General features: G+C 47.8%; 1 protein-coding gene across 2 annotated transcripts; it reads right to left on the bottom strand.

Annotated features, from left to right (window-relative positions):
* Positions 1 to 3,144: 3,144 nt before the first annotated feature.
* Positions 3,145 to 16,992, bottom strand: nbr1b (NBR1 autophagy cargo receptor b; the record flags this gene model as incomplete). 2 transcript variants are annotated; one of them, XM_084448985.1, is made up of 22 exons in its annotated part: positions 3,145 to 3,507; positions 4,255 to 4,351; positions 4,442 to 4,520; positions 4,973 to 5,049; positions 5,498 to 5,728; positions 6,023 to 6,227; positions 6,944 to 7,186; positions 7,555 to 7,758; positions 7,914 to 8,030; positions 8,252 to 8,327; positions 8,740 to 8,868; positions 9,173 to 9,442; positions 9,831 to 9,990; positions 10,129 to 10,332; positions 10,876 to 11,001; positions 11,994 to 12,190; positions 12,393 to 12,470; positions 13,733 to 13,918; positions 14,232 to 14,254; positions 14,356 to 14,374; positions 14,727 to 14,789; positions 16,891 to 16,992. In XM_084448985.1, the coding sequence occupies 22 exons, from the start codon at positions 16,990 to 16,992 to the stop codon at positions 3,334 to 3,336; spliced, it is 3,060 nt and encodes a 1,019-aa protein (XP_084305111.1). In that variant the 3' UTR covers positions 3,145 to 3,333. The 2 variants fall into 2 exon arrangements, with proteins under 2 accessions (XP_084305111.1, XP_084305112.1); XM_084448986.1 differs by having other exon boundaries at positions 7,555 to 7,731.
* Positions 16,993 to 17,293: the final 301 nt, after the last annotated feature.

The raw sequence follows: 17,293 nt of genomic DNA, 5'->3' as shown, positions 1-17,293 counted from the left end.
ATGAAGAAGCTACCACTCGAAATGACAGCGCAGCAGGTGCAATCGAATGCAGAAGTGCTCCAGAGGCTATCGGAGCTAGCACTAGCACTAGCACTAGCACTAGCACTAGCACTAGCACTAGCACTAGCACTAGCACTAGCACTAGCACTAGCACTAGCACTAGCACTAGCACCAGCACCAGCACTAGCACCAGCACCAGCACTAGCACTAACACTAGCACTAGCACTAGCAACATCAACATCGGCGAGGAAGCTAGCACCAGCAGGCAGTTGCAGTTTGATGTTGTGATGTTGGGTATGGCCTAGTGCTCGGTCATAAAGTCATATTGACATGCTCGTGGTGTCTAGATGAAGTTTGATGCGTTGTACATATTGAATTGTCATACGGATTTCTTATTAGCATACTGTTCACAACTGGTATTCTTTGTAAATAGATGGGACGAGACGGCAGAACTGTTTTTTTTTTTTTCTCACGTCAAAATGTTGCCCCCCCTACTCTCAGAGCGTAAAATCGCCTATGCCGAGAACTGCAAAGCACTTTAAGGTCTGATATAACAGAAGATATCTTCACAATGTACAAATGTGAATCCGTTTATGTAGGCCTACACAGTGTAAAAATGTAAATTAGTTCATGTACACAATGTAAACATGTTAAGTAATTACCATTTTTGAGGCGGTTCCCATCTATTCTAGATTATTTTTGATTTATGTTTTTCCGGGGGTTGCTCTGGCCAGAAAATTGACTAAGAAACATATAATTATCTCCGGACATAAACTCCACTTGTTATCCATAAGTGTAGTGACTTTTATTAGACAGAGATTTGTACATCACATATCATGTCCATAAAGTGCAACACAGAAAAAAAGCTCACTCTGCACCACTCCCCAAAAACACTTACTCACCCTATATGAAAATATCCTACCCATATGGAAAGCATACAGTACTTGTTTGAAGTGTTTTAAGGGGAATTCTATTGTTTCTGAACTCCCAAAAGGGCACATAAACAGTAACAACCATAATTTCTAACACACGTGGACAGTCACCCAGATGTAATGGTGTCAATCACTTTTCTATAACCCTCCTCCTCATCATCATCCTTGGGTTGTACTTTCAGATACTGTTAGTTCTTGACCTAAAATCTCCTATCAACCTTATCTGGCAGATAAATAATATTCTACTAATTTAAAATTAGATTATCCGTATAATAATACCTGTAGCGTGTATGTATTTCGTATAATATTGCACTTTCATGTCTTCAAATTGTCAATCATGAATGGAGCTCAATGTTGGACACCTATCAACATGTGGTAGGGTACATTCACCTTTGGTAGAACAACAATACCATTCCTAAAAGCAGTGAATCAGAACAAATGGGATCTGTTCTAACGTGTCCATTCTAAATGACTCATCAGTACTTATACTCTAAGCGCTATTGTTTTTCGCATGTCCATAACCTATAGTGCAAAACTTAAAAACAAATCTTTCTCAGTAACATTTTGAATACACATAAACACACACAACAGTGCAGATATAAGCACAAAGAATGAGCAAGCTTCAAAGAGCAGAACTATATAGCTATAGAATATCCTCTTTTACATTTCCAAGCAGCCAATACTGAAACAACATAAATGGCCCTCTCCACTTCACCCCAGAAACATAAGCACACTCATCATGTCCTGCCAGAGAAACAATAAAACAACAAGAACAGCATTGCAACCTTTTTACACATAATTGGATTCCAGTGAGTGTTCAAGTTTGGAATTTAACTTGGTACAGTATGTTATTTCTTTTGAAGTCAAAGGACAGCATAGAAAAAAAGAAGGACAATGATCCTGAAACCATCAACACTCATGAGCCCCAGGAGAACGATGCAGTAGAATGTGGATGTTGTGAATAAAGTTCAAACAAACAAAAAATTATATAATTTGACATGGTCCTAATTTAGAGTGCATTTTAACACTGTAGTTAAAATGGAGCCTCCTGTAATGTGTCTGACTTATATGGTACTTGTCCCAAAGTACTAATATTATACATAATATCTCACATACAGTAAACCCACAGCTTCACAGGGAAGCTGACATCACAATGAGTAAGGAGGAATGTGTTTCTTTCAAAGGTAATCACTCAACTCACTGCATGTTTACAGTACACTGATCCTGTAACAGTTCAGATGATGAGTTTACATGCGTGCGTGCGTGTGTGTGCTCGTGCGTGCCCCCATGTCCAACACAAAGAAGCATATCATCACCAACATTGACAGTCATGCACACTTTAGGAACAGCGGCTGGCGCTCAATCAAACTCACCCTGCAGCATTTACACAGTGTGTTATAACAGTGTGTTATAAAAGTGTGTATATGACTTCTCATCCTTACACACATCTGAAAAATGATTATTGGTACTTGATCATAGTAATTGAAATGTCTCAAACAGAATTTGATATGATATCTTATGATTAGCAAAAAATCACACCCAGGTGGTGAAGTAAGCAGTGCAGGTTTATGAGCAATCTCTACTGTCCTCTGCTGGTGTGTATTGGCTACTCCTGATTGGTCTGAAACTCGTGCGACAGACAGACAGACAGACAGACAGACAGACAGACAGACACACACACACACACACACACACACACACACACACACACACACACACACACACACACACACACACACACGTCACCGCTTAATAAAAAGGGGACACTGAGTAAATCTTGCGATGGTGTTTTAAGTGCCAGCCTAAGACTTGACTTGTCTGCTATATCAAACACACTATGCATGTAAAAATTAACATCATACAGTGGTAACACCTATGCTTATAAATAAATCTTATCTGATTCTGCCCACTGATAAAAAGGCTATTTTTATTATAACACCCATATGCTCATTCTGCTAAGCATATCATAGCTCTTTTCATGGCTACATATTCACTGTGTATTTTTCAATCTATGACTACGACAGTGAATATGAATTGTACTTGGTGATAGCAACTGATGACTTTACCATTGATATCATAGAAATGGATGAGTCATCTGCTCATGAACATCAATTCAACTCCTCCATCCCCCCCCCCCCCCCCCCCTCCCCTATGGAAAAGTGAAACGCCACTAAAGGCTACGAATCAGTAAGTAAATCTACAGACTGTAGCCATTTGATAGTCTAAGATCCCAGAGTTGTCGGGAATGTCTCTTTATGGTCACAGCCAGGGTACTTCCTGACAACATGGTCCAATCAGAAGAGAGAAGGACAGGAAGGAGAGGTTCCTCTCTTCACTACGTTGTTTCTTTGACCAAATCTTTCTCTGCATCTAGCCTTCTCCTTCCTCCTCCTCCTCCTCCTCAGTAGCGTGTAGAGTACCAGTCGTTGTCGGTCATCTGGACCAGCTCGTTGACCACGTCCAGCAGGTTGTAGTTGTGTCTCTTCAGCAGGCGCTGGTTAAGGGGCCGGTCCCCGAAGCCCATCTCCACCAGCACCGCCATCATGGTGTCCTGGGTGGCTGCGTCCACAGGGGGCTGGGGGGGACCAATCACACCGGTTATTCAATCAGCCAATTAACCAATCAACTGACTAATTAACCAATCAACCACTCAGCAAAACAGTTTTTGCAAACACAGTCAGTATCACTGACTATACACAATATTGTTCCGACGTACTATCATTATCATCTCCGAATCCATCCTCCCTACAGTAGAAACATAAGAATCCCTCCTCCCTACAGTAGAAACATAAAAATCCCTCCTTCCTACAGTAGAAACATAAGAATCTCTCCTCTCTACAGTAGAAACATAAAAATCCCTCCTCCCTACAGTAGAAACCTAAGAATCCCTTCTCCCTACAGTAGAAACATAAGAATCCCTTCTCCCTACAGTAGAAACCTAAGAATCCCTCCTCCCTACAGTAGAAACATAAGAATCCCTTCTCCCTACAGTAGAAACATAAGAATCCCTCCTCCCTACAGTAGAAACCTAAGAATCCCTTCTCCCTACAGTAGAAACATAAGAATCCCTTCTCTCTACAGTAGAAACATAAGAATCCCTCCTCCCTACAGTAGAAACATAAGAATCCCTCCTCCCTACAGTAGAAACCTAAGAATCCCTTCTCCCTACAGTAGAAACCTAAGAATCCCTTCTCCCTACAGTAGAAACATAAGAATCCCTCCTCCCTACAGTAGAAACATAAGAATCCCTCCTCCCTACAGTAGAAACATAAGAATCCCTCCTCCCTACAGTAGAGACGTAAGCAGCCATCCATGTACTGACCTGTGCTGGGCCAGGCTGCCCAGTGAAGAGGGCCTTGTATGCCGAGGCAGCTACAGAGAGAGCTCCCTTCACCAGACCACCAGTGATGCCTGGCTGCCTGCACGCAACCAGACAGACCATTATATCCATTTAATAACGCCGCCATCATCATCATCATCACCACCATCATCATCATCAGGGCTCTTACCTGGGGTCTTCTGAGGGGTCAACTTCAGCCTCGTCAGAAGCAGCGGTGTTGTCCGGCTGGGTCTGGACCGGGCTGGTTCCTGCCGTACACAGAACACATGAACAAGGGCGGTTAGGTTCTTGTAACGCGCGTTAGAACGTGTTGGACTCGGGCCGTACGTCAAAGCGCTGTTTGAGGGGCGGGCGGGAGATAGATCCCGGATCGGTCTTTCACGGTGGGTACATGGAGACCGGGGAGCGAGGCCCCGCGGTAACAGGCAGGACCCGTGATTAGCCGGCGAGGATCACATGACCAGCCGGTCAAGCGGTCAAACAACTGACTTTAATGGGAGTGGAAACAACAACGCATTTGTCTCCTTCCTGGCAGAACTAAATGTGATTGGGGGGATGAGTGTGTGTGAGTGTGTGTGTGTGTGTGTGAGAGAGAGAGAGAGAGAGAGAGCAGTGAGTGAGCAAACCATAATGTGAGTGTGAGTGTGTGTGTGTGTGTGTGTGTGTGTGTGTGTGTGTGTGTGTGTTCTGGCATCCTCACCATCCTGCGTCTCTCCAGGCTGGTAGAGTCCAGTTACGTCCAAGCTCCCCTCTGATGCCGACGTCGCTGGCCGTCCGCTGTTGACCAGGACATCAAAACATCAACACGTCAGGAGGATGCATCTCAATTGGGGGTGTTGCGATATATTGTGATATTTCAAATAAAAATACTAATATCATGTAAATAATCTAGCCGTGATATATCGTATTTACTATATCGTATTTATCAACGGGATTTAAAAATAAAATTATTAATTATTAATAATAATGAATAAGTGCATTGTAATCAGTTGTTTTCAGTTATTTTTGAAGAGAAAACACTGGAGCAAAATAAAGTTATGAAGATGCATTTTAAGTGATTGAAGTGACATTATTCTTTTTAATGATTGCTATAGATATCACAATAATATCATTATCGTGATATTTTTTTGCAATGCTAATCGTATTATGACATTTTTTATATTGTGACAGCCCTAATCTCAATTTACATTATTTATAGTGTGTGTGTGTGTGTGTGTGTGTGTACCTGGGTGTGACAGCAGCATTAGGCCTCGGTGCTGCCACCACCACAGGTGTAAGCGGCTCATCGTCCAGAGTCTGGGAGGTACAGAGCATGTCGTTGGCACTGCTGGACCCCGACACCGCCCCGGTGGTCTCCTCCAGCTCCCCCCGCTCCCCCTCCGGAGTGGTACGGCCCTGGTGTTCGGGGTCGCTGGGGGTCTCGGGAGGGGCGTCGCCGGGCTGGGACAGGGCGGAGCTGGGAGATGAAACGCGTCACGCATTGGAATGATTTAGCTTTGGTTCGGTATTCGTTGCACTCTGACGCCGTAATACTAGGAGGGCGTTTGTTTTGCACTCCCAGCTCTCTCTGACCGATGAGCGATGTGTAGAGAACGGGGACATGTACATTGAAGCCAATCTAAATCTCAACTCGGGAGACATGATTTATCCCGTCACTATCCTGTAGTATCTGACGTTGATTTCTAATGGACCGAAACACACGGACCCCCCCCCCCACCCCAGCCCACCCCCACCCAGACAGGCCACCCACCTGTACATGGACTCCCCTAGTGGACGACTGGTGTCAAAGCAGTCCGGGAGGATGATGATGTAATCCTCGGAGGAGGCGGAGGACGAGCGACTGCGGGCCCCCTCCCTCTTTCCATCCGCCGCCTCCTCCTCCCCCTCCTTGGCTCCGGATCCGGCGCCGGCGCGTTCCCCGCACATGCTCGCCATGTTCGGTCCCAGACCCTGGTCTGCGGGGGCGAGGAGGAGGACCAAGGGGGGGGGTTAGGTTTCATCTACTCCGGCTCACGGGATTTCCGTTTTTGAGGTAAGCCTCTCATTGGCACCGTTCAATTCTAGCGGCACCAATCAGATTCAATCCCCCGACACTATTATGTAAAGGCGCCGTTGAAAAAAACAAACAAGCTTATCGCTGTCCAAGACAAAGGTGATTGGTTTAAAGAAATACAGCATCAATCCATCCATCCATCCATCCATCCACCCACCCATCCATCCATCTATATATAAACGGGTTATTTTAATAAACTGGCCACATTTTAGGAATCTGGTCACTTTTTCATCTCAAAACATATTCAAACTTCATAAAGTGACATATCAGTCATGGAGACAAATTTGCTCTCCAAAATTGCACTTTTGGTCGGAGCAGTGGAGCGGCCGCACGGGATTGTGGGATATCTTGACCAACGAAGGCTACATCTGTGCTGCCTTCAAAATCTGCTAATCTAAATATTGGATTGGGACATGACTTGATGCCCCCCCATCTCCGAATGCTGCCTAAATACACAGCGTTTTAGCAGTTTGGGACGCAGCCTAGGGTCACCTCACTAGACAACACCTTCATTCTCGGGTTCTAGGGTCAGCGGCCACACAAGGAGTCACAAAGCGGCGAGGTCATCCTACAACGCCCCCCCGCGCCGCGTAGGGTGACAACAGGAGAGCCGGTCACCTGACGTCCTCGGCTCCTCCCGCAGGCCGGCCGAGGGCGGGGGCGGGGCCCTGACGGGGACGGGGGGGGGCACGCGGAGGGAGCCGGGGAGGGTGGCGCGGAGGGAGCCGGGGAGGGTGGCGCGGAGGGGCGCCGCCGGGCTGGCGTCCTGGCTCTTCCCCGGCCTCTTCTGACCCCGCTGCTCCGCCCCTTTCGCTTTGACACAGGTGGAGGAGGAGCCGCCCTGGGCCGCGGGGCGCACCACTGGGAGGAGTCAAGAGGAGGGAGCATTAGGACTTGTTTGTTTGTTTGTACAGTATGTATGTTTGTATGTATGTACAGTATGTATGTTTGTATGTGTGTACAGTATGTATGTATGTATGTATGTATGTATGTATGTATGTATGAATGGATGAATGAATGAATGAATTGATGAATGAATGAATGAATGTATATAGGCTACAGTGCTGTACTTCTGTTGTGCTTACAACAAAGCCCATTTACAGTAAAGTAGGTAAAATGGCTGGAAGTTGACAACCAGATTATAGTAATGTATTCATAATGAACTGTCTGTAAGTTGATGAACGGTCGGTTTGGGATTTGTGTGTCCGGTCAGTCACCTCTATACTCACCCTTCCCTGTCCCTGGGCGGGGCCCGCGCATGGGGGCGTGGTCTGGGGCCTCCTCCAGGGTGAGGGAGCGGATCACGGTCTCGCAGACGAACTGAGTCCCGCTAATGTCCTCCTCTCCTTCCTCCTGGGCCGGGACTCCACCCACCTCCGCCCCCGGGCCCGCCCCCTGGGACACGTCTGAGGGGAGATGATAGGAGACCTGGCCTGAGTGACAGGGTCCACAGCCAATGGCGTGAGTGCAACGTCTGAACATCTACGCACAGCAAAGCAAATAGCTTTTTGGATATTGATAGTTGATAATAGAAACTAACGGCCTCGTTCTGAAGCTCTAATCAGACGTGCCATGCTGCCTCCGTTACCCAGAATGCTGGTGGTGACTCCCTGGGCCTCTGCCTCTTCCTGTATCAGGCCCAGGGGCGTGTTCTTCTCCTGCTGGGGGCCGTCATGGGGCAGGGGGGACATACATGGGGTCATATCTGGAGATAGGGAGGGGCAGAGGGGCAATCAGTGTCAGGTAATTATGTTAACTTCAACTGCGGTTGCGCTGTGATGCATTTCCTAAGCCACAAGCACCTGAACCGAGTTATTTCAGGTGAGGCTTGTTTATACTGAGTGACCTTTGAAGCAAAACAAAACCAGTGTGGTTATCTGGTGTCTATCTAGCAGGTCAAACAGCAGCAGGACGTCAGGGTCTCACCAGCAGGTGTGTTGTTGGGAACGTTCTCCAGTTCCTGGACTATGTTGATGTCCAGCAGCTCGAAGGACAGCAAGTCCTGAGGGGAGGAGAAAGAAACACAACAAAAAAGAAAGAGAGAGGAGGGGTGAACGGACAATACATTCTTGTTATAAAGTGTTTTGTAACTTGTCTGAAGTAGTATAGTGGTATATCTGCATTATGAAGTGCAGTACTAAGTGTATAACTGCAGTAGTAAGTGAATACGTTCAGTATTAAGTGAATAAGTGTAGTATTAAGTAAGTGTAGTAGTACAGTAAGTGGGTAAGTGTAGTATTAAGTGAATAAGTACAGTATAAGTGTCGTATTAAGCGAACAAGTGTAGTATTAAGTGAAAACGTACAGTATTACGTGAGTAAATGTAGTATTAAGTGAGTAAGTGCAGTATTAAGTGAGTAAGTGCAGTATTAAGTGAATAGGTGCTGTTTTAAGTGAGTAAGCGCAGTGTGTACCTGAGCGGTGAGCAGGTCGACGGAGGGGATGTAGTACTCTCCCTCCTCCTGGTCCACGGACATGAGCGGCTGCTCTCTGGAGGGGGCGCACGACTTCCCGTCCTTCCCCCCCGAGACGGGGTTCTTCCCCTGGGCACAGCAGCTCGGATTAGCAGGGTACATTACATTACATTACATTACAGTCACTTAGCAGACGCCAAAGCGACTTAACAATAATTGCATTTAACGTAAATAGCTACACAGCGAGCATGACTGGAATACTCGTGAGTACACACAGAACGACGAGAGAAAGTGCTCACATGGAGAACATGTGCAGCGCACAACAGTGTGAGAGGAACACAATCTTACGGATTGGTGCAGCGAGTGACAGAGGGGTCGGACGGAGGGGTCAGATGAACCACTGTCGGGGGTGGGGGGGGACAAGATGACAAACCTGCGGGGTGACACAGGGGGACACCAGCACCCCGTCGGCCATCATGGCGGCCGGCGCCAGGGGGTCCACCACGACGCTACACCAGACTCGCGGGCCGAACTGCTCGCCGCCGTGGGCCAGGCGCCAGTGGGAGGTATAGGAGCCCTCCAGGGCCGGGGCGCAAAGTGCCACGCTGACCACGCCCACCTGGCCGGGCTGCAGGCAGGGGACCGACACCTCCCTCCAACGGTCCCCAGAACCCACCGCCAGATTACCCCACATGAACTTCAACTAGGGGAGGAGAGAGAGAGAGAGAGAGAGAGAGAGAGAGAGGGAGAGAGAGAGAGAGAGAGAGAGAGAGAGGGAGAGAGAGAGAGAGAAAGAGAGAGAGAGAGAGAAAGAAAGAGAGAAAAAAAGAGAGAGAGAGAGAGAGAGAGAGAGAGAGGGATCATATGGTATATCGTTAGTTTCATCCCAAACAAAACATCCAGAATGACTAGAGGAGACCTAAAACAATATCTGTGGCCACATGACGGCAACAAACACCGTTCGCTCGGTAACGCTAAAAGTTACAAGTAGTCATAGTCAGCAGAAACGACCTTATCCGGAGCAGAGAGCAAAATAGTGCATTTGAAACCCAGCAGGTACAGCTGCTCTACGGCCCACGCCGATCCAGCACCTTGGTGTTGGAGCTCCAGCTGACGGTGCCCGTGTTCCTCATCTTCCAGTATTTGATGAACTTGGTGCCCGGGCGGAGGCGCGTGCCGTCCGGCAGGTTCTCGTCCAGGAGCAGGGCGGTCATGGCGGGCACCACCAGCGGGCACGGACGCTTCGGACGCCTGGGAGACGGAAACGCGATGCGACGGTCAGGGAAACGACATCAAATATATTTGCTAGTGTGCGTTCCAGGCTCTTAGCTCGGCTGGGCCTAGGGCCCGACTTAGAGGGGTGTGTTGGATACGTGCGCGCTGGCGTACTCTGGGCTGCTGGCCTGGGTGGCGCGTGGCTGCAGGAGGACGGGGGAGGAGCTGCCGTCGCCGGCGGCGCTCCACTGCAGGCCCCGCCTCTCCATCCTCAGCTGCTTCCTGATCTCCTTCACCTCCGCCTTCAGCTGTCGCTTCTCCGCCTTCAGGCGCTGCTTCTCCGCCTTCCGGAAGCTCCGGTCGCCTCGTCGGTAGAACCTGGGGGCGTGGTCAGAGGAGGGGGGGACAGGAGAGCCAATCACAGGAGGGAGATCATGCTGGAAACTGGAAATCGCCGTGTTCAGGTTCAAGACAAGCCCGTTTATGAAAGGACTAAATCGTCATAGACACTCGCGCGATCGATTAAAACCAACGTGGTTTCTGCCACACGGTGTTTCTAAGAAATGTTTCTTTCAAAGAAATACTGAGGCAAGACTTTAAAATACTAAAATATATAACTCAGTATTTAAGTAATAATAATAACAATTTCACAAAGTTCTATTTTGTCTTTTGTTAAACAATACTTGGGTCATGACCTTCCTTTGTGGCAGGCATAGCTCCTCTCTGTGAGGGCCACAACCTCATGTTATTTAAATTTAACCAAGGAAGTTTCCATTGAGATACAGATCTCTTTCTCAAGGGAGACCCGGCCAAGAAAGGGAGCGAACAGCACGTCGAAATTACAAAACGGCACGACTACAGACCTCCAGGAGTGTTTTAATCCAGGAGCGTAGGCGGACGAGCGAGGCCCAGGGGTCCTACCTGCTGTGGTCGGGGGCCGGGGACCCGTGCTCGGGGATGGACAGGGGGGTCCGGGCCCTCACCAGGTTGTGGCTGGGGTCGTGGGAGAAGCTGCAGGGCTCGCACAGGGTGCAGGACGTACACACGCTGGAGGAGAGACAGGAGGGACACACGCCGTGAGTAGAGAGGACGGTGTCTGTCCTCCTCACAAGTCCTCAGCAGATATACACTCTGAGAGAGCGGGCGGAACGGAGAGGGAGGGAGGAGGTCCCTCCCATGAATAGAAACCAAACTGTCTTTAGGTTTCATAGGTTTCAATATCTAAGAAACGACAACAGGGGTGAATTTGGGGAGGGGATTTCTCCTGGAATTAAAGCTTGAGGGGGATTTCTAATACATTACATTACAGTCATTTAGCAGACGCTTTTATCCAAAGTGACCTACAATAACCACATTTAACGTAGGAAGTTAGTATACTACTACTTTCCAGAACTCAAGTGCATCTCCTTTCAAAACAAGAGACTCAGAGACTAAGAGTGTAATCTAGAGATAAAGCCAAAGTCCAAGAGTAGCAAAATAAAAATACAATTCATGGGTTTCAAATGTAGTCCTAGACCTGCCATATTGGGGACCAACACAGGTGTTTCAATTTATCTGATTGGCTCTACTGAATAGAATCCTATGCAGTAGAACTAATTCATTCATTTGAAACACCTGTGTTGGTCCCCAACATGGCAGGTCTAAGACTACATTTGAAACCCATGAATAGGTGCTTAAGAGGGATGATCCTGGTAGTACTTCTTGAAGGGGTGAGTTTTGAGGCTGTGGTGAAAGATGGGTAGTGACTCTGCTGTCCTGACCTCAGTGGGCAGTTCATTCCACCACTGCGGGGCCGCGTCAATCGACCGCAGGGGCCTCGGGGTGACAGGGCAACCAGTCGCCCCGAGGTAGCAGAGCGTAGTGGTCGAGGGAGGGGGGTGTAGGGTTTGACCATGAAAGATAAATGATAGCAGGGGAGCTGCTCCTTTCATTGCCCTGTAGACTAAACCCGCAACCCCCCAACCCCCCACCCCCCCACACACGCATGCACACACACACACACACACACACACACACTCCCCTCTGTCTCCCTCGCCCACCTGCACTGGTACCCCCCGCCGGCCGTCTGGCCCCGGCAGCTGCTGCAGGCGGGGGTGGAGCTGGGGGCCCCGGGCAGCATGGACGAGGTGACCTCGGGGACCTGGGCCTCGGCCCCCAGGGGCTTGTGGATGCAGCACTGTCCCGAGAACTCCCGGCAGATCTTCTCCACCGCCTCGCGCACCACCTGGTCTTTAAACTGGGAGGGGGGGGGGGGGGGAGGAGGGGAGGGAGGAAGGGAGGCGGGGCCCGGGGTCAGACGGATCTCAGCGAGGCCCAATCAAAGAGATGCGTCGTGAAAAAAGCAGCCTATTTAAATATGAGGAACGCCGAGGAACATACAGGAATAGTCTATTTATACAGCGGACGGTTTGTATTTTTGTGTGGGGACGTCTCTGTACCTTCTCCATGTAGGAGGTGAACCAGGCCGGAGGGGTCTTGTCCTCCTCCTTGGTGCCCTTCAGTTCCTTCATGATCACCTGTGGAACCAACGCAGAGACAGCGAGAGGGAACAGATCATTCTCACTTCTCCAAGGGGGTTTACTGATACGACCGGATTAAACCTGGCATCCAGTCCAGCGACTGTGTATTTCCTTTTCCATAGCTCAATGAGAGAGAGAGAGAGAGAGAGAGAGAGAGAGAGAGAGAGGATGGTGGTCTCTGCATACTGTAGATGGGTGGAACTTAATCATTTATACCCCTGAAGTGTCAACTGTCAACTTATATTATTTATTTTTAAATTATGTATTTATTTATTTTTGGTATATTTTTTTTACTTGTTAATTTACCTCCATTCCTCTGTACAAATACATGTGAACAGTACCAGGCCATGTCCTTGCCATGCCTTGCCCCCGAAGCACAGGGGCCAGTGTACATTATTTAAGCAATAAGGTATGAGAAGCAGTACTTTGTTGTGAATAATGTACAGTTCAAGGGTGTTGTTAGGCCCGACGCACAGAGGAGGGCCGGCAAACCCTTGAACTGTACATTATTCACAACAAAGTACTGCCTCGAGTACCTTATTGCTTTTATAATACGGGTTGCCAGCGAAAGTATAAATAGTAAACAAAGACAATGACTGCCTTTCAGCACAAAATCGTTTTAACACCGTTTTCTATCGCATTTCAGTAACGTTAGAGAAAATTGTCCCCGGTGTGGCTGTTGCTATGCAACAGACATAAACAAAGGGCGCGTCTCTTAAGTGATGAAAGCCATAGCCGGTGCTACAGAACCTGCCGGAGCAGTCCGAAAACGTCTTGACACATTTTCAAACAGGCTTTATTTTGATAAACGGATCACATATTCGGAATTTACATGGTAACTTTGTGTAGGAAGGAAATTATGTTTCCTTGATAAACTTTGATAAATGGGTCCCATTTTTATAGTCTTTGGTATGACTCGAAGTTGATAAACTAACACACAGTCCGAGAGATTGAATTAAAAGTCTGTTATATTTGGAATGCTGACAATGTAACAGGCGCATTAATTTCTAACTGAGATGAGGCTCTAGCGAGATTCTACAGGACTTTATACTCAATACAGTACACCCTGTGACTTACTCTCAACCAATCAGAATGCTTGATTTAATCTACCCGTATTATAATAAAATATATGAACTACGTCCTTACCGTGCCCTGCACACAAATAAAGAAAAGTACCAAATACATGCTATATTATATGAACCAGGTCCTTACCGTGCCTTACTCATAGACATACTGTACTATATGAACCAAGTCCTCACCATGCCCTGCTCGGGGACTGCGGCCTGGACCTTGCGGCTGATCACCTGGGCCAGGGCTGGGCAGTGCTGCGGTGGCCGGAAGCCCCTCTTGGGTTCCGTGGCGCTGGCCTTGGCCGGGACGCGCGTGGGCTGGCCTCTGGTTTCGTACACGTTCATATGCAGACGGTTTCCCTGTCGCGCGGCGCTCTGGGGAAACCCAACAGACTGGAACGGTTAGTTCCGTTTGTCACGGGAAAATGGTGATTCCTTATTTGCAGTGCAAGTTACTAGGAACATGGGTGTGTGCTCCTTTGTACTACGCCAACAGTCCAGTCTAGATTCAATTAGGATGTTTAGTGTCTGAATGTTCATCAACAACCTACAATGAACAAAGAAGGAAAAGGAAGGAAGGAAGGAAGGAAGGAAGGAAGGAAGGAAGGAAGGAAGGAAGGAAGGAAGGAAGAGACTGGGTACTAGTAACTGTAACAGTACAGATATTCAGACTACCGACTCCACGTACCTTCAATGCCTCCTCATACTCCACTAGAAAAAAAAGCAGAAAGTATGAATAAGTGTTAGAAAAATTACTGAACCTAATTCCAAGTTTGTTTCGTGTGAAAAGTGTAAACGGTCTTAATACTTACTTTGGCTATTAATGGAAACCTGAAACACAAGCCACATCACTCGTCATTTGACATTCTGTGAGGGAGGATTCAATCTAGGGTAAGTCAGTCTAAGAGATGACTTAATTATGACAGCGCCTGACGAACATGACTTGTTGAGAAAGGTCAAGAGAGATTTTTTTTTGCAGTTCTATATTAGGCTCAAATGGGTGAACAGTTTATTTTTCTTGCTCTGGAAAATTAGTGTCAGGATCATACTGATCCTTCTCTCCCCCCCTTCTCTCTGTGATGACGCGTATTGTATTGCCTCTGTGTATGAACTGACATGTGTTATATAAATAAAGTTTGATTTGATGACACAAATGTTACACAAGGGAGATGCCCTCACCCACCTCCTCGTTCTCCTCATCAAAGTAAGTCACTTGTAGATTACACAAGCCAAATGACCTTTTCACCTGTAGAGACAAAATACAACTATCAATCACTGTTGTCAGGAATGAGAGTGAGTGAGTGAGTGAGTGAGTGAGGGAGGGAGGGAGGGAGGGAGGGAGGGAGGGAGGGAGGGAGGGAGGGAGGGAGGGACTGTGTGTGTGTGTGTGTGTGTGTGTGTGTGTGTGTGTGTGTGTGTGTGTTCAAGTGAAAGGTCAGACACCGCTGACTAAGTACCATCATAAAAACTGGGAGAAGGCTCCGTCCAGCGAAAAAATACACACCAATCAATCGTGTCACTTTTAGAACCAGCAATGGAGAGCCTGGTAGTGAGGGCATCAATCAGGGCTGTGATCTAGCATATGACTGGGAGGAGAGAGAAGCCAAGAGACCGGCGGGACACGCTCACAGACACCGCGGTCCTTTCAACGAGGAGGAACTCGTGACTTTGGTGACTCTGCAGAGTGTGAGGATGAGTATCAGAGTCTGCCGCCAGGAGAGGCAAAGCAAAACTCTTTCATAACGACCTCGTCTGGAAACTAACACTGGACACTAGAGCCCTCTGCAGATCTGCAACGGTTGGATCGTTTTATATATTATGAGCAGGATGCAGCAGCTCTGAGGTGAAAGCAGAGCTACTAACATTGGGAAATAGTCTACCTACTGTATTCTTTACAGTATCTGGTTTCCAGTGTAACGTCTGGGGAGTAAGACTAAGTTCCACTGATTGTCACGCACCTGAGTGTGTGAAATTTGTTCTCTGCATTTGACCCATCCCCTGGGGGAGCGGTGAGCAGCAGCGAATCATTTGGTGATGTAGCCCCCCAATTCCAACCCTTGATGCTGAGTGCCAAGCAGGGAGGCAATGGGTCCCATTTTTATATTCTTTGGTATGACTCGAACCCACAACCTCTCTCTGGACGGACACTCTACGAACCCACAACCTCTCTCTGGACGGACACTCTACCACTAGGCCACAGAGCTGGTACCAATTGGGGTTTGCTGGGTGGGAGTATGGGGTTTGCTGTTGTTTCTGGGCAGACTCTGTCCGTAGGGGAACGACTACAACTCAAGACTGACATGACTCGGCAGCCTAGCACTCAGAGAAATTAAACTTTCAACTGATGCTGTGCCTCTTATTGAGAGGGCGATCGCAGCCACGACGGTGTAATTCATGGCTTGGCGGCTCTCTCCAGTGACTCAATCTCTTGGCAGTGCCGATGTCGTGAAATCAGGCAGCCTGGTATTGGTTTTTATTAAGGTATCAATGGACGTTTAACCCTAGAGTGATCCAGAGAGATAGGTCTCAATGTGAGTCCTAATAGCTTCAACCCCTGAGAACGTGTGTGGGCTAAGAGCACGTAGCCTAAAGAGCCTGTCAACAATCCACTGTTACCAAGAGCAAAAACTGAACCTTGTCCTAGATTACCATTCAATATGAGTTTGGGCAGTTCACCTCTTGTTTTCACAGGTGACCTAGCCTGTTTAACCAGACTGACCACCTAAGGTCTGGTACATAATAATGTTCGCCATACATTGGTCACGCCTGGGGTAACCAGGTTTTAAAGGCTGGCTTGCTTTAGTAACGTGTACACGGTGTTTTGACAACAATCAGTCAACCACTAGGCCAAATACAATAATGTGTGAAAAATTAAGAATGTCACGTCCTCTGGCCTGGTGACTAATCTCAAATACGCGGAGGCTTTCACACAGGTTTCACCTCCGACACAAGCCACTATTCTAAACAGTAAACAGGTAACCTACCCACAGCGGCCTATTCAAATACCAGAGAGGTGATCTAGCTTCATGAATCCTCTTTCTGCCGACAGAGAATAAAAAGACGGCCTACATTTTAGAATCAGAAGCTCTTGAGGTGAGCATCACAGCTCCATTGAAGCCAGCTAGCTAGCGAGGATCGATGTTAGCTAGCGTTATTGGCCTCCATGCAGGCCTTGACACAGACAAGAACTGTCAATGGGTTAATCACGTTTTCAACAAACGAACCACTGTCAAGTGTCAACATCTGGCCGATTTCTAGATAGGCCTGGAAAACGGCAAACGTTACATGGCTTTCCTTATGACGAGAGGATAGAGTCGCTAAACATCCCCGTCGCTATCCTTGCTTACCATGGCCTCCATCGACTCCCAGCTCTTCGTCTCCGAACCAGACAGGAGAAAATTCTTCGCATTCCCCCTGAAATTCACCTTCAAATTGATGTAGAAGTCCATGGCTTCTCACAGCTTTATATTAAAACATAGCATGAACAACGACAACAAACGTTTATTGGCAAACTATTAGAGATAATCTCGCCGTTTAGGTCCTATGATTGATCCGGATGAGACGTATTGGTGTTTACATCAGCTATGTAGACACACCCCCCAGGACCACGTGTGAGGAAGACGCGTCAATCTCGCCTGAGGTGTTCCTCTGACCGTCAAAGCTGCGCACTGAGCAGCTAATCTGGGCATTTCTATTACTGTAATACATCCATGGCATTGCAGAAGTTACAACGATAAAGACTAAACGTTG

The sequence above is a fragment of the Borostomias antarcticus genome (genome assembly GCF_949987555.1).
Source record: "Borostomias antarcticus genome assembly, chromosome: 14".
Classification (NCBI taxonomy): domain Eukaryota; kingdom Metazoa; phylum Chordata; class Actinopteri; order Stomiiformes; family Stomiidae; genus Borostomias; species Borostomias antarcticus.
This window is presented reverse-complemented; position numbering and strand designations above follow the sequence as displayed.